We start from the raw sequence: 16,319 nt of genomic DNA on the forward strand, positions 1-16,319 counted from the left end.
GTAGAATCGTATATTGAACTTTACAGGACAGCAGTCTCTGGGTGTGTTTTGTTTCGAGCAGTTGCTTTCTTTTGCTTTTTATATTTTTTTTACTGCAGAACAATCATTTGGAAGCTCATGAGGTAAAGTAACGTTTTTAACTTGATAAAAGCAACGCACATTTCAGTGGAAAATGAAACTGTCAGAAGTCAAAAAACTAAAAGTGGCCAAACTACGAGTCATGCTCAAAGAGCGAGCACTGGACATCAAAGGACTGAAGGCAGAACTCGTTGGGCGGTTGATGTCCGCTTTCGAAGCTGAATTGCAAGCTCCAGAATCAAGCGATCTTGGACAAGACAAGGGAGTCCCTGGTCTTGGAGAAGAGCCGAAGCCACAAGATGACGATTCACCCAGAGCATCCACAGTGTTAGCGATGGAGAGAGAAGTCCCTCTACCGGGCGAGGAGGCGAAAGCCACTGGACACGATGGAGACGTTGCATGCGCCGCAAGTTCAGAGATGATGGTGAGACCTAGAGCGGATTGTCCTCCTATGGGTGCAGACACGGAGGCACATGCAATATCAGCAGCCAAACTTGATAACACGTCAACAAGCCAGTTGGAAGACGTGTGTGTAATCAGCACTTTTACCATGAGCCCGTGTGCAAAAAACACGGCAGACAAAGAAGGGTTGATGGAGCAGACCTCGTTAAATCACCAAGTAGAGCAACAGCAACATGTCACCCAAGAAGAGAGCGCTCAAGAACAACAGGGTGAAGGAGAACATGCACGCGGAGTCTCCAAACGGACTGCCACACAGGAAGCAGAGGAGGATAAAACGACACCAAACCAGCTAAACACAACAAGCATGAGCACCAGGCCCATTCAAAACACATTTAATACATCACAGATATCACGGATAGACATCGTGTATCAAGACACCAGTATGTTGGTTGTTGGGCAGTCTAAAGAAGATCATGCAGGATCAGCCGTGGAGAACAGAGTTGAGGAGGAGGACAGTGTTTCCATGGTGGCCCAGAGAGGAAGCTGCACTGCATCCAGCCTCAGCCTGGGATCTGTGGCCAGTGACCAGACCAGCCTGGACACCGGTAGATATGATATGACACACACTGAATAATGTCATGATTCTTTTTATTGTTATCCTTCAGGGTTGGGGTCAACTCCATTTTATTTACAGTCAATTCTAAAAGTGAAGCAAACTCCAATTAAAAACAAATCCTAATTGAAAAGCACTGAAGAGAATTGTAATTTTAGTGTACTTCCTGAATTGAAATGGAGTTGACCCCAACCCTGGTATCCATATGTTACAGGTTTATAACCCATCTTTTACATTGGCCTACACTTTTAGAGTAATCAATCAATCAGAATCCCCTCCTCCCCCACTCTCGTTGCAGTGTTTCACATGGACAAAGATGAGGAAAATAGGGCTGGAGGTGGAGGGGAGAAGCGTGGGGTAAAGAGGCCTGCTCAGGGTGAGAGAACCAGAGGCAGGGCCTACTACGAATTCAAGGAGGAGATCCAGTACAACAGGTACCTTTCCTCCATGACTCAAGCTCTGCAGGGTTTTCCGAGTGAGCCTGGGCAAATGATCCTCTACCCACCAGACAGTGTCTTTAAACATGACCAAACTCTCTCCACACAGGGCCAAATCCCCACCTCCTCAGCCTGAGAGTAATGGTGTTGATGCCGAGGAAGACGGAGGGCGGGTCAGACTAGACTCCTGTGAGTTTAATTATGAGGGATCACCTCTCTCTCATTGCCCTGGTTGACCAGTGTGGTGTTAATGGTCAGTTGGTCATCCTCTCTAATCTCCACAGACGGCGGTGACCTGCACTTTGAGGTGGGCCGGGACGGCTGCAGCGGCCAGCCAAGGTTCTGGGAGCGTTGCCCTCTCCTGTGGTCTGGATGCAGACTGACACACGGAACTCACCAGGGGAGGGTGGGCTTCGAGGCTATGTTTGAGAAAAAGCTGGTGTCTCCATCACTGGACTCTGAGGACCCTGAGCACCATGGTCTGAGACTGGGCTGGTCAGTGGAGCGTTGGAACTCCAACTTGATGCTCGGTAAGAACCAAACTTTTTTCCCAACAAAAAAATGTGCCAATTATGTGGATATGTTCTGGTTATTAATGTCCCATGGTTTAGCAGAGGTACTTCATTGAGTCTTATGAATGAAATGTTTCTGTATGATTTGTGCTGATTTCTCTCTCATTCCCCTCATTCAGGTGACGAGGACTTGTCTTACGGTTACGACGCTAGAGGCAGAAAAGTGACGGCTGGGAAAGAGGAGGAGTTTGGAGAGCCCTTTTCAGAGGGCGATGTCATTGGCTGTTATGCTGTGAGTGACACTATTTTTTTTTTGTTTTTTTACCCATCCCTCACTTTCTTGAATGCAGGACATGTTGAAATGCCATTTTAATAATAACAATCCGAATCTAAAAAATACAAACCTTACTATTGAAGTAATCCCTGCCTCGCTTTGTGTTTATGGGTTTGTTTCTGTCTCCCTGCATCTTTCCACCCATAGTCTTTCTCTAAGGAGGAAGGAGTTGAGCTCTCCTTCCATAAGAACGGTCGCCTTATGGGAATGGCGTTCCACCTGAGTCCGGCTGCTCTCTGCGGTTCTGTGCTGTACCCCCACGTCCTCTGCAAAAACACCTCTATCACCCTCAACCTGGACCCCACGTCTCCCCCCTGGTACCCCAGCCCTGCAGGGTACACCCCCATCTCCTCCCTACCTGCTGGACAAAGGCTCAGTGCCCCAACCCCACCAACCTCCAAACTGCAGTGTGAGGTGAGAGAGCAGAGCAATGGCTGCCAGCACTAACATGAACTCTATTCGCTGGCCTGTGTGCACTTTATTCATGCTATACCCCTCTCTCTCTTCTCTCCACCCTCTCCCTCTTCTCTCTACCCCTCTCCCTCTTTTCTTTACCCCTCTCCCTCTTCTCTCTACCCCTCTCCCTCTTCTGTCTCCCCTCTACCCCTCTTCTCTCTAACCCTCTCCTTCTCCCCTCTACCCCTTTTCTCGCTAACCCTCTCCCTCTTCTCTCTACCCCTCTTCTCTCTAACCCTCTCCCCTCTCCCTCCTCGCTCTACCCCTCTCCCTCTTCACGCTACCATCTCCCTCTTTGCTCTACCCCTCTCCCTCCCTGCTCTACCCCTCTCCCTCCGCACTCTACCCCTCCCCTCTCTACCCCTCTCCCTCCTTGTTCTATCCCTCTCCCTCCTCGTTCTACCCCTCTCCCTCCTCGTTCTACCCCTCTCCCTCCTTGTTCTACCCCTCTCCCTCCTTGTTCTACCCTCTCCCTCCTCACTCTACCTCTCCCCTCTCTACCCCTCTCCCTCCTTGTTCTACCCCTCTCCCTCCTCACTCTACCCCTCCCCTCTCTACCCATCTCCCTCCTTGTTCTACCCCTCTCCCTCCTTGTTCTACCCTCTCCCTCCTCACCCTATCCCTCCTCACCCTATCCCTCCCCTCTCTACCCCTCTCCCTCTTCGCTCTACCCCTCTCCCTCTTCGCTCTACCCCTCTCCCTCTTCGCTCTACCCCTCTCCCTCCTCACTCTACCCCTCTGCCTCCTCTCTCATTTTCAGGTGTTGATGATGGTGGGTCTGCCAGGGGCAGGTAAGACCCACTGGGCCAGGGCTCACATGAAGCAATACCCAGAGAAGAGATACACCCTGCTGGGCACCGCAGGCCTCCTACCCTGCATGAAGGTCAGACCACCAGACACACAACTTCCCACTATTATAACACCATTATAACACCATTATAACACTATTATAACACCATTATAACACCATAACATTATTATAACACCATTATATCACCATAGTAATATTATAACACTTATAACACCATTATATCACCATAACATTATTATAACACTATTATTATTATTTTTTATTTCACCTTACTTTAACCAGGCATGCCAGTTGAGAACAAGTTCTCATTTACAACTGCGACCTGGCCAAGATAAAGCAAGCAGTGCGACAAAAACAACAACACAGAGCTACACATGGGATAAACAAACATACAGTCAATAACACAATAGAAAAATCTGTATACAGTGTGTGCAAATGTAGTAAGGAGGTAAAGCAATAAATAGGCCATAGTAGCGAAGTAATTATAATTTAGCAAATTAACACGGGAGTGATAGATGTGCAGATGATGATGTGCAAGTAGAAATACTGGTGTGCAAAAGAGCAGAAAAACAAAAACATATGGGGATGAGGTAGGTAGTTGGTTGGATGGATGGGTGTGTACAGCTGCAGCGATCGGTAAGCTGCTCTGACAGCTGACGCTTAGTTAGTGAGGGAGATATAAGTCTCCAACTTCAGTGATTTTTGCAATTCGTTCCAGTCATTGGCAGCAGAGAACTGGAAGGAAAGGCGGCCAAAGGAGATGTTGGCTTTGGGGGTGACCAGTGCAATATACCTGCTGGAGAGCGTGCTACGGGTGGGTGTTGCTATGGTGACCAGTGAGCTGAGATAAGGGGGGCTTTACCTAGCAAAGACTTATAGATGACCTGGAGCCAGTGGGTTTGGCGACGGATATGTAGTGAGGACCAGCCAACGAGAGCACACAGGTCGCAGGGGTGGGTAGTATATGGTGGGTAGTATATGGGGCTTTGGTGACAAAACGGATGGCACTGTGATAGACTGCATCCAGTTTGCTGAGTAGAGTGTTGGAGGCTATTTTGTAAATGACATCGCCCGAAGTCAAGGATCGGTAGGATGGTCAGTTTTATGAGGGTATGTTGGCAGCATGAGTGAAGGAGGCTTTGTTGCGAAATAGGAAGACGATTCTAGATTTAACTTTGTATTGGAGATGCTTAATGTGAGTCTGGAAGGAGAGTTTACAGTCTAGCCAGACACCTATGTATTTGTAGTTGTCCACATATTCTAAGTCATAACTGTCTAGAGTAGTGATGCTGGACGGGCGGGCGGGGGCGGGCAGCCATCAGTTGAAGAGCATGCATTTTGTTTTTTACTAGCATTTAAGGGCAGTTTGAGGCCACGGGAGGAGTGTTGTATGGCGTTGAAGCTCGTTTGGAGGTTTGTTAACACAAGTGCCAAAAAAGGGCCAGATGTATACAGAATGGTGTCGTCTGCATAGAGGTGGATCAGAGAATCACCAGCAGCAAGAGCGACGTCATTGATGTATACAGAGAAAAGAGTCGGCCCGAGAATTGAACCCTGTGGCACCCCCATAGAGACCGCTAGCTAGAGGTCCGGACAACAGGCACTCCGATTTGACACACTGAACTCTACCTGAGAAGTAGTTAGTGAACCAGGCGAGCAGTCATTAGAGAAACCAAGGCTGTTGAGTCTGCCGATAAGAATACGTGATTGACAGAGTTGAAAGCCTTGGCCAGGTCGATGAACACGGCTGCACAGTATTGTCTTGTATTGATGACGGTTATGATATCGTTTAGGACTTTGAGCGTGGCTGAGGTGCACACATGACCAGCTCGGAAACCAGATTGCATAGCGGAGAAGGTACGGTGGGACACGGCTGCACAGTATTGTCTTGTATTGATGGCGGTTTGAACAGCCGTAGAGAAATGCTTATTGAAATTCTTGGTTATTGTGGATTTATCGGTGGTGACAGTGTTTCCTAGTCTCAGTGCAGTGGGCAGCTGGGAGGAAGTTATCTTATTCTCCATGGACTTTACAGTGTCCCAAAACCTTTTGGAATTAGTGCGGCAGGATTCAAATTTCTCTTTGAAAAAGCTAGCCTTTGCTTTCCAAACTGACTGTGTGTATTGGTTCCTGATTTCCCTGAAAAGTTGCAAATTGCAGGGACTATTCGATGCTAGTGCAGTACGCCACAGGGTGTTTTTGTACACCACCATAACACCACTATAACACATAACACTATAACACCATTATAACACTAACACCATTATAACACATTATAACACTATAACACATAACACCATTATAACACATTATAACACAACACTATAACGCCATTATAACACTAACACCATAGCACCACTATAACACATAACACCATTATAACACATTATAACACTATAACACCATTATAACACTAACACATAACACTATAGCACATAACACTATAACACTATAACACATAACACCATTATAACACTAACACATACCACTATAACACCATTATAACACTAACACCATTATAACACTTTAACACAACACTATAACACCATTATAACACAACACCATTATAACACTATAACACCATTATAACACCATTATAACACTATAACACCATTATAACACAACACCATTATAACACATTATAACACTATAACACCATTATAACACTAACACTTCATAGGTTTATTCATCTATTGATTATATCAATTCCAAAGGTGTGTGTCTGTATGTTGTTAGCTGTACCTTTTCCCTACTGTATTTATATATTTATTTTGCTCCTTTGCCTTTGCTTATTATTTCTATCTCTACTTTGCACATTCTTCCACTGCAAATCAACCATTCCAGTGTTTTACTTGCTGTATTGTATTTACTTTGCCACCATGGCCTTTTTTGCCTTTACCTCCCTTATCTCACCTCATTTGCTCATATATATAGACTTATTTTTCTACTGTATTATTTATTGACTGTATGTTTGTTTTACTCCATGTGTAACTCTGTGTTGTTGTATGTGTCGAACTGCTTTGCTTTATCTTGGCCAGGTCGCAATTGTAAATGAGAACTTGTTCTCAACTTGCCTACCTGGTTAAATAAAGTTGAAATCAAATTTAAAAAACCTGTGTGTTCCTCTCCACAGGGGCAGGGTCGTAGAGAGAGCAGGCTGCAGCAGGCCTCTCAGTGTCTCAGTGAGCTGATCAAGGTGGCGGCTCAAACTCCACGCAACTACATCCTGGACCAGGTAGGTAGCTATTTGATAGGACAGCAAGGGGAGGCAGTGTCTGCTGATTGGCTAGATTCCTGAAAGAGTGAGGGTATATTAACTGATAGGTTAGGAATCAAATCTGTTCATAATTAAAGGTGATAGTTTAGACAATATTTCTCTCCTGCCACTCCTCTCTTTGTTTCCTCTCCTCCTCCTGCATACCACCAAGCAAAAAATATGAATTTGAGTTCTCTGTAAAGACAATTGGACAATAATGTATTGTTGTTCGTCCCCAGCCCAACGTCCACCCCTCAGCTCAGCGCCAGAGGCTGCTGTGGTTCGCGGGTTTCAGGCGGAGGGCAGTGGTGGTGTTCCCATCTAAAGAGGAGTGGAAGAGGCGTCTGCAGGAGCAACAGGAGGAGGAGGGGGACAAGATCCCTGAAACAGATCTCCACAAGGTCAAAGGTGAGGGAAATACAATACAGAAGATAACCAATCAGCAGTGACTTTTTTAAGTATAATTTCGTAAGCATTCACACAATTCAAAAACGTTTATAGAGTCGCAGCATATCAGTCTTTGAGTTGTTCTGAGTTGCATCATTTTCACACAGATTCAGTTTAATGGAGTAACATACTGTGCAAGCCTATACAGTGAAAGGAAAACCTAACTGAAGGTATGGTTGCTTTTGATGCTGTGTTGATGTCCTCTCCTCCCCAGTGAGCTGCACTCTGCCAGAGCAGGGAGACCTGCTGGAGAAGGTGCTGTTTGTGGAGCTAGCCAGAGAGGAAGCACAGGCTCTCTTGGAGGGGTACAAAAAAGAGTCAAAAAGCCTGCTCCCCCCTGTCCCCTCCGCCCCCAAACAACGGAAGAAACCCCGCGTCCGATACAATAACCCCCATAGCCTCGGACTTCAGTCTTATCACCTTAACAAGACCAGATTTGGAAGGATGGCCACGCAAGACTATAACCCCCCTAAACCCCTCATCAGGGGCCGGATGGACAGGGGGTACAATCCAGTGGCGGCTGGTGACTTGAGAGGTCAGGGAGAATGATTGATGGGGGGAAAAACTTGAGTGGCGCTATTACTGTGTAATTATTCCTTAATGTGTTTGGTCTGGTAATATGTCACGCCTTGGGGTTCTTCTGGTTATAGTAATAACATTTTTTATCTGTAGGTTGGGACCGCACATGGTTCAACCAGGAGCAGCCATACCCATATGGTCATCAGCAGTACTGGACACCACAGCAGCTCAGATATGTGAGTCCTCGTCTATCCAATCAACCTCTGATGAACATACTTCACCTTTACATAGTTTCCTTATATTCCGCCTTATTAATTCATACATTTTGGGGATTTTTTATTGATTTAAAATGATTAGTTTATTGGATAGGACAGAAAAAGACTGGAATGATATAGTAGAGAGTTGCTGATATAGCAGATTGGAAACCATGCTGCAGGGGTATATGATCTAGAAGCAGGGGTATATGATCTAGAGACAGTGGTATATAACCTAGAAGCAGGGGTACATAATCTAGAGGATAATCTAGAGGCAGGTGTATATGATCTAGAGACAGTGGTATATAACCTAGAAGCAGGGGTACATAATCTAGAGGCAAGGGTATATAATCTACAGGATAATATAGAGGCAGGGCTATAGGACCTAGGGGCAGGGCTATAGGACCTAGGGGCAGGGCTATAGGACCTAGGGGCAGGGCTATAGGATCTAGAGGCAGGGCTGTAGGATCTAGAGGCAGGGCTGTAGGATCTAGAGGCAGGGCTATAGGACCTAGGGGCAGGGCTATAGGACCTAGGGGCAGGGCTATAGGACCTAGGGGCAGGGCTATAGGATCTAGGGGCAGGGCTATAGGACCTAGGGGCAGGGCTATAGGACCTAGGGGCAGGGCTATAGGATCTAGAGCCTAGGTGACACATTTCTGTGATATTTATCTGGCAGGATGAACCGTTCAATGGAGCGAACTACCAGTACCGCAGCCATGACTTTAATCATGAAGCATGCAGGGAGTACAATAGACAGCTAAACTACAACAAACAGCTAGAATGCTACAGACAGGAAGCATGCTACAGACAGGTAGTGGTACACACGCACACAAACAGGCATGCACATTGGGTATCTGTCAGGGTTTCCATTAGCGGTAATAGCCGGCTTTTGGCAACAAGAAGAGTAATTTTTAAAAAGCCGATAAATAAAAATGTCCCCGGCCAATTGTCCAGGAGAAGAAAACAAATCCCATTGCGAAAATGTATTTTAGCCTATTGATTGAAATACCTGTCAATGTAACATGAGAGTTGCTGCTACAGCTCATCAAACAGCTTGTTAATTGCTGCTGGAGTGAAAAGTGCTTTTATAATAAGCCCAATCATTGTGCAACAATTCTAAATGCAATTGCATGTTGAGAGCTGTTTTGATGGCAAAGATTAAAAAGAGCTACTATTTTTATTTCTCAACGGGTAATTGAAGTGTGCTTCCCATTCTCCATTCAAGTGCATAGGCAATTTGGCAGGCTTCACACCACTTTGCAATGAGCTGGAGGCAGTATGTATTTTGAAAACATATACTTAACTGTTTGAAACCTGAACATTTTACACTGAGGCATGTCTTACCTTGCTTCAAAGTAGCTTAGCCAAAACCCAATCAAACTATAAAGACTTCCATATGCCATTGAAAACAGTAGCCTATTTAGCTGTTGTTTTTCAAATGTATTTCATTGTCGAGTTAGCCAAAGGCCCAATCCTAGTCATATTAGCAACCCATGCTAGTTGTTGCATCTTTATCTCAACTCTAACTACATTTCTAATAGATACGGTAATTTCATCCCGGTCTCATGAAAACGCTCTCATGTGCAGTGGCTTTTAACGTTTTTTTCCCGCTAAATTGCAGTTTGGTACGAACATTCACGCGTCGCCTACTGCCTTGAAATAATAGTTGATCAACATTTTAAGCTAATCGTTATCTGTTGCATCAGACTCCTTGCTTTTTAATGTTGTTTTGGATGCATCCTAGGCCTACTGGTTGTATGCATTTCGGGTCTGTCGACCCACAACTGTCCCAGAGTGTTTGGAATAGGCTATTTCTTTCTCGCACAGAATGACTAGCTGACCAATAGAATAGGTTAACGTTTCTACTCTGGGGGATAGTAGATTGACATAGGCTAGTGATGTTGCTGTTCCTTACTGGTCTACTGAGGAAAAGTAAATGTGAACAGTTATTCTAACATCTTTAAATTCTGCATCGGAATTCGGTAAGGAGCACATTGCATCCGAGTTTCATGTTCTGTTAAAATGAATTACCATAATCAAATGTCCTGCTCCACATTTTTCTGAGACCCTGGTACCGGTGTGTGGGTGCAAAACAGGTCAATGCTATAGACAGGGTAGGATAGAGCATACAGTGCCTTGTGAAAGTATTCGGCCCCCTTGAACTTTGCGACCTTTTGCCACATTTCAGGCTTCAAACATAAAGATATAAAACTGTATCAGTTTTGCACATCGAGAGACTGAAATTTTTTCCCATTCCTCCTTGCAAAACAGCTCGAGCTCAGTGACGTTGGATGGAGAGCATTTGTGAACAGCAGTTTTCAGTTCTTTCCACAGATTCTCGATTGGATTCAGGTCTGGACTTTGACTTGGCCATTCTAACACCTGGATATGTTTATTTTTGAACCATTCCATTGTAGATTTTGCTTTATGTTTTGGATCATTGTCTTGTTGGAAGACAAATCTCCGTCCCAGTCTCAGGTCTTTTGCAGACTCCATCAGGTTTTCTTCCAGAATGGTCCTGTATTTGGCTCCATCCATCTTCCCATCAATTTTAACCATCTTCCCGGTCCCTGCTGAAGAAAAGCAGGCCCAAACCATGATGCTGCCACCACCATGTTTGACAGTGGGGATGGTGTGTTCAGTGTGATGAGCTGTGTTGCTTTTACGCCAAACATAACATTTTGCATTGTTGCCAAAAAGTTCAATTTTGGTTTCATCTGACCAGAGCACCTTCTTCCACATGTTTGGTGTGTCTCCCAGGTGGCTTGTGGCAAACTTTAAACAACACTTTTTATGGATATCTTTAAGAAATGGCTTTCTTCTTGCCACTCTTCCATAAAGGCCAGATTTGTGCAATATACGACTGATTGTTGTCCTATGGACAGAGTCTCCCACCTCAGCTGTAGATCTCTGCAGTTCATCCAGAGTGATCATGGGCCTCTTGGCTGCATCTCTGATCAGTCTTCTCCTTGTATGAGCTGAAAGTTTAGAGGGACGGCCAGGTCTTGGTAGATTTGCAGTGGTCTGATACTCCTTCAATTTCAATATTATCGCTTGCACAGTGCTCCTTGGGATGTTTAAAGCTTGGGAAATCTTTTTGTATCCAAATCCGGCTTTAAACTTCTTCACAACAGTATCTCGGACCTGCCTGGTGTGTTCCTTGCTCTTCATGATGCTCTCTGCGCTTTTAACGGACCTCTGAGACTATCACAGTGCAGGTGCATTTATACGGAGACTTGATTACACACAGGTGGATTGTATTTATCATCATTAGTCATTTAGGTCAACATTGGTTCATTCAGAGATCCTCACTAAACTTCTGGAGAGAGTTTGCTGCACTGAAAGTAAAGGGGCTGAATAATTTTGCACGCCCAATTTTTCAGTTTTTGATTTGTTAAAAAAGTTTGAAATATCCAATAAATGTCGTTCCACTTCATGATTGTGTCCCACTTGTTGTTGATTCTTCACAAAAAAATACAGTTTTATATCTTTATGTTTGAAGCCTGAAATGTGGCAAAAGGTCGCAAAGTTCAAGGGGGCCGAATACTTTCGCAAGGCACTGTACCTGTACCGATTTTGCAGCACGTTAGACAGTCTCACATGTTAAAAGTCTCACAGTCAATGTTTCTGTTAAGGTATGAATGATGTATTCTATTCTCTCTCTCTCCCCCCTCTCTGTTCAGTGGAATCACAGTTACCAAGATCAGGACTATTACGGCAACGAGAATCAGGTTTACCAAGACCAGGACTACTATGGTAACAGGAACTACGCTTACGATAGTTACCGTTACCAGGGTTACTGTTAAACATCTAAAGAGATCAGCAAATTCTGCAGGTGGTTTTATAAAGATTTATTATACAGGTTATATCTTTATCTTACAGCATTTTTATGCAAAGTTGGGAAATATTGTGCCTCCACCAGGTGCCTAAGTGTCAAACATCAAGCAACGTTTGTATGGAGTTATCTTTTTCTGAAATACTGCTGGAACTTTATATTCAGGGAATGTTTCCTCAGACATTTTCATAGCGGGGGGCTTAACTTTCTACAACAGTATTGTCTCTTAAAGCAACAACATTAAATCGCTGCTTTTTCATTGAAGAAAATGTCTATTGTATTAATTTCATCATCTGGAAATTTTATCCGGTGCAGTAGCTGGAGTTTGATCAATTGCTTTTGTCTTCTCGGTCAGGCAGCACTAGTTGATAGAGCAGCACAGCACCCTTGGCTGAAGGACACAACTCCGACCACAGGGGGGTGCTCTGGTCTAGCCGTAGCACCTCCTTCAAATCACAAGACAAACGTTCAGAGATTCATTACACATAAGATGTTAATGTGTAATAAACTGTTTATAAACTATTTGTATGACATTGTTCAATATCTATGTTTCAATGATGAACTTTCCATATGCTTTGCTCTGTTCTTAGACATTACATTTTCTTTATGCACAGATTACAGTTTCACAGATAACAGTAACTGTTGTGGAGCTCCTTACTGTTTGGCTCAAGAACACGATATCTGTAGACTCCTGGGCCTCAATGCCCCCCTGCCAGTAAAGCTCTCGAACTTCTGTGGAAGTCAGTGAACAACTGGGGACAGACAACACAACATAGGAATGGTATAATACTTAATGTCTTATCATTTTGTGGTCAGTTATCAAACATGGGCCTGATCATGAAGGGCTATTTTCTATGATGTAATTTCCTTTGAGTACCTGATGTAGAACTCTGCACTGGGTCTGCCTGCACTGGTGTGATTCAGAGCGATGCCCATCAGTACCGGCTCACCCAGAGAACACAGAGGAACATTTACCTGCAGACAGACAGTGGGGTCGTAATGAGAGGAATGAAGACGAACTTAATGAAAGAGATGGAGAAAGAAAATGATAGATGGTGAGAGAAAGAAAGGGGATAAACAAACAGACTGTCCTTGACCACTCAGTCTCATGGCCAGCAGCTATGTTTCTTTGTCTCACCTCGTCTCTGATCTCAGCGCACACAGAAGAGAACAGCTCTCTGACCACAGCCTCCTCCCTCCACTGCAGCATCTCCACCCTGATCCTGTCCTCCTCATCGAGGCCTTCAAACACAGCCTGGGGGAAAGGGGGAGGAGGCAGCAAAGGTAATTAGATACCATAAGTAAGTTGCCATAAGTATGGCAAACACTGGAAATAGAATGCAGTTCAACAGTCGTTTTGAATAAGTGTCAAAACTTAATCCAACCAACCTCACAAGTATGGAGGATACAATACCACATTTCATACAGTGTTGGTTTAACTTTCAACCTCTTTCTCCCGTCTCACCTTTGGTTCTGGGTGCCCCCCAGGGATGTCCAGCAGCCCCCTTGCCTCCGCCACTTGCTGGCTCCTCCTGATCAGCACCACCTGTCTGTCAGCCGTACACAAGACCCCACCCACCCCCAGCGGCTGGGCCAATAGCGCCAGAGGATCCCCATACTCCACCTCCGCACGCTGGCGTAGCTTCCTTGCTCTCTGAGACCAGTTGGTGCCCAGGAAGTCCCTATAGCAGGTCAGGCCCAACCTCAGGGTCAGGATGGGAGTGGCCCCCTCACCCTTCCCACCCACATCACTCTGTGGGAAGGGTTGAGCTTCTGCTGCACTGCTTCCCACAGCAGGATGTTGGTCTCTGCACCCTGGGGTGGAGGTTTGCATGTCTCTGAGGTTCCCTTCCCTCTGCTTATAGCTACTCAAATCCTTATCATTATGCTGTCGTTCGCCTATGACTCTGTCTATTTGGTGCCTGAGCACCTCTGCTCTTTCAGAATCCGCGTTCCCCTTTGTCTCGTGTTGGCCCTCTTCCTCCTGAATGCTACATTGCCTTCCATCTCTGTCTCCTTCTCCATTCATGCAGGGAGGCTGGGGTGTAGGTGGACAGGAGGGCTGGGGTGAGGCCAGACTGAAAGAGTGCAGCCTGAATTTGGCCCCATTGAAAAGCCATGGCTCCATGGTCACCCTCTCTGTCCACACCTCCTCTATGTGACTCTCCAGTGCTGGCTCTGTCTGACGGTTAAACCTTGAGAGAGAGAGATGGAGTGAGAGGACAATAGATTCATTGTGTTTGATAACTGGTTTTATAGTTAGAAGTAGTCTAACAACCAACTATCGATTGAAAGTAATGAATTCTGAATTTACCTGGCAGAAAGCTCCACCTGCACTTGTGGTTCCAGGAGTCCTCCCCAGGCAGTGCAGTTCAACAGCACAGATACCTCAGGATCCATTCTGATTAAGCCTGATCAAATCGGAATCATATAAATCAGCTCTCATGTTTGTGTAGAATAAATGAAGATAATTTTCAAATTGAGGAAGGATAGTTTTACCTAGCCCAATATTGGACTAAAGGAGTCTAACGTTACTCCTTACAGTCCAAGGACCTTACATGTTCTGTTTAAAGGGCGAAGTGGCTCTCAAAGTCAAAACAGCCAAATACTCCATCTAAACGTGAATTCCCAATAATGGTACATTTCTAGCAACATAAGTCATTGATAAATTAGCTTGTCACTAACAAAGTGCCGGGACCAAACGGTCAAACTAACTTTAGCGAGAAACTGATTGAACTAGCTAGCTACTAGCCAAAGATGTACTCTTACGGAGCCTAACGTTACTTCTTAAGTCCAAGGACCTTCTAGGTTATTTTCAGAGGTATACTGGCTCTGGCACCCAAGGAGTAACGTTAGGCTCCGTAAGAGTACATCTTGGGCTAGTAGCTAGCTAGTTCAATCAGCTTCTCGCTAAAGTTAGTTTGACCGTTTGAACCCAGCACCTTGTTCTGACAAGCTAATTTATCAATGACACAAACACGGCTATAGTTTGAAAGATTGATCCTTACCAATAGCTTCTTTCCACTGCTATAGCATAAACAAGTCAAGCCCTAACGAACATATAGATTACTTTTATGGAATGGACTCTGACTGAACCAAAGCCTCGAGCGTTTGGTAAAGTTAGAAACATATTTAAAAATTGGTCGCTGAGAGACATAAATGCAAAGATACTAGTAACTGACAAAATATGTGGTCTTAAAAGTCCAGGAAGTGATTTAGTGGACGAGTGATAACAATCAGGTCAGCACCGCCCACTTCTACAGCTGATTGGAGGAGGCATGAGGTTGGTGAGTACATGAAGTAAACTGCTGTGAATGCATTGATGAGTAAAATACTATTTTGGGGTGTTGAAGAAAAACTCAAAAGTGTGTGAAATGCATTAAATGTGCGTATTTGTTGTTATTAGCCAGAAGAGAAACAATGAGGCATTATCTTGTAGAGAATAGAAAGACAAGGAAGGGTTAACCCCAAAACGTGCAGTGGTGTGTGGTCGTGTTCAGTATGGAATAAACGATCTGAAAAGGAGTGAAACTGTGCGCTAACGTTCTGAATGTGTCCACTAAGAACATATATTTTGTTTTCAGTTGCAAACGGAACGAAATGGGGAGGGACTTACCTGAATTTGTTCAATATAAACTATAGTTTGCGTTTGGCGTAAACGCAACAGAATCGGTATAATGATTACACCCCAGCACAATCCCCAGTATATTTGTTATGATGCGAAGAAAGTACAACATTTCGGTACGTCTATGCTTCTCTACCCTTGCAATTCACCATTGCTTTTTTGTTGTTCAAATACTTGTTTTGCCACGTGACATCATAGGTCACAAGCTTAGCCCAGTGTCTTTAGTCGAGTTAGCTAGCAAGCTTATAGCCACCGCTAATACTGAACAAAAATATAAACTTAACATGCAACAATTTAATGAGGAAATTGAAATACATTCATTAGGCCCTAATCGATGGATTTCTCATGACTGGGAATACAGATATGCATCTCACAATGGGCCTCTGGATCTCGTCTCGGTATTTGTGTGCATTCAAAATGGCACTCTGTTTACAATGTTGACATCGGCAAACCGCTCGCCCACAGGATCTAATACACGGTTGTGAGGCTGGTTGGATGTACTGCCAAATTCCCTAAAACGAATTTGGAGGCAGCTTATGTTACAGAAATTAACATGAAATTCTCTGCCAACCGCTCTGGTGGACATTCCTGCAGTCAGCATGCTAATTGCAGCTCCCTCAATTTGAGACATCTGTGGCGTTGTATGACAACTACACATTTTGTAGTTGTAATTTATTGACTCCAGCACAAGGTGCATCTGTGTAATGATCATGCTGTTTTATAAGCTTCTTGATATT

The 16,319-nt window shown here is 44.6% G+C and overlaps 3 protein-coding genes across 11 annotated transcripts in view; 2 read left to right on the top strand and 1 right to left on the bottom strand.

The window, feature by feature from the left end:
* si:ch211-107m4.1 (heterogeneous nuclear ribonucleoprotein U-like protein 2) lies at window positions 1-12,476 on the top strand. 2 transcript variants are annotated; one of them, XM_036969960.1, is made up of 13 exons: window positions 1-1,085; window positions 1,392-1,527; window positions 1,640-1,719; window positions 1,815-2,060; window positions 2,222-2,334; window positions 2,524-2,790; window positions 3,593-3,715; window positions 6,777-6,878; window positions 7,139-7,307; window positions 7,561-7,881; window positions 8,019-8,101; window positions 11,806-11,878; window positions 12,313-12,476. In XM_036969960.1, exons 1-13 carry the CDS (start codon window positions 173-175, stop codon window positions 12,324-12,326), a joined length of 2,640 nt encoding a protein of 879 aa, XP_036825855.1. In that variant the 5' UTR covers window positions 1-172; the 3' UTR covers window positions 12,327-12,476. The 2 variants fall into 2 exon arrangements, with proteins under 2 accessions (XP_036825855.1, XP_021439098.2); XM_021583423.2 differs by lacking the exon at window positions 12,313-12,476 and having other exon boundaries at window positions 11,806-12,226.
* nudt22 (nudix (nucleoside diphosphate linked moiety X)-type motif 22) lies at window positions 11,959-15,711 on the bottom strand. 3 transcript variants are annotated; one of them, XM_021583438.2, is made up of 7 exons: window positions 15,574-15,711; window positions 14,272-14,368; window positions 13,423-14,152; window positions 13,096-13,212; window positions 12,835-12,932; window positions 12,616-12,709; window positions 11,959-12,403 (listed from the first exon to the last, which is right to left on the bottom strand). In XM_021583438.2, exons 2-7 carry the CDS (start codon window positions 14,355-14,357, stop codon window positions 12,287-12,289), a joined length of 1,242 nt encoding a protein of 413 aa, XP_021439113.2. In that variant the 5' UTR covers window positions 14,358-14,368; window positions 15,574-15,711; the 3' UTR covers window positions 11,959-12,286. The 3 variants fall into 3 exon arrangements, with proteins under 3 accessions (XP_021439113.2, XP_021439112.2, XP_036825857.1); XM_021583437.2 differs by lacking the exon at window positions 15,574-15,711 and adding an exon at window positions 14,966-15,149; XM_036969962.1 differs by lacking the exon at window positions 15,574-15,711 and adding an exon at window positions 14,457-14,686.
* Window positions 15,167-16,319, top strand: part of LOC110504679 (vascular endothelial growth factor A) — a 25,895-nt gene continuing 24,742 nt past the window's right edge. For 4 of the 6 annotated variants that reach the window (XM_036969966.1, XM_036969967.1, XM_036969968.1 and 1 more), the window contains exon 1: window positions 15,561-15,698. The gene's annotated coding sequence lies outside the window, so the exon portion shown is untranslated. Of the gene's footprint in view, window positions 15,245-15,560; window positions 15,699-16,319 lie in introns of those variants that run through there. The other 2 variants (XM_036969964.1, XM_036969965.1) reach the window with 2 other exon arrangements.

The sequence above is a fragment of the Oncorhynchus mykiss genome, chromosome 31, assembly GCF_013265735.2.
Source record: "Oncorhynchus mykiss isolate Arlee chromosome 31, USDA_OmykA_1.1, whole genome shotgun sequence".
Lineage (NCBI taxonomy): Eukaryota > Metazoa > Chordata > Actinopteri > Salmoniformes > Salmonidae > Oncorhynchus > Oncorhynchus mykiss.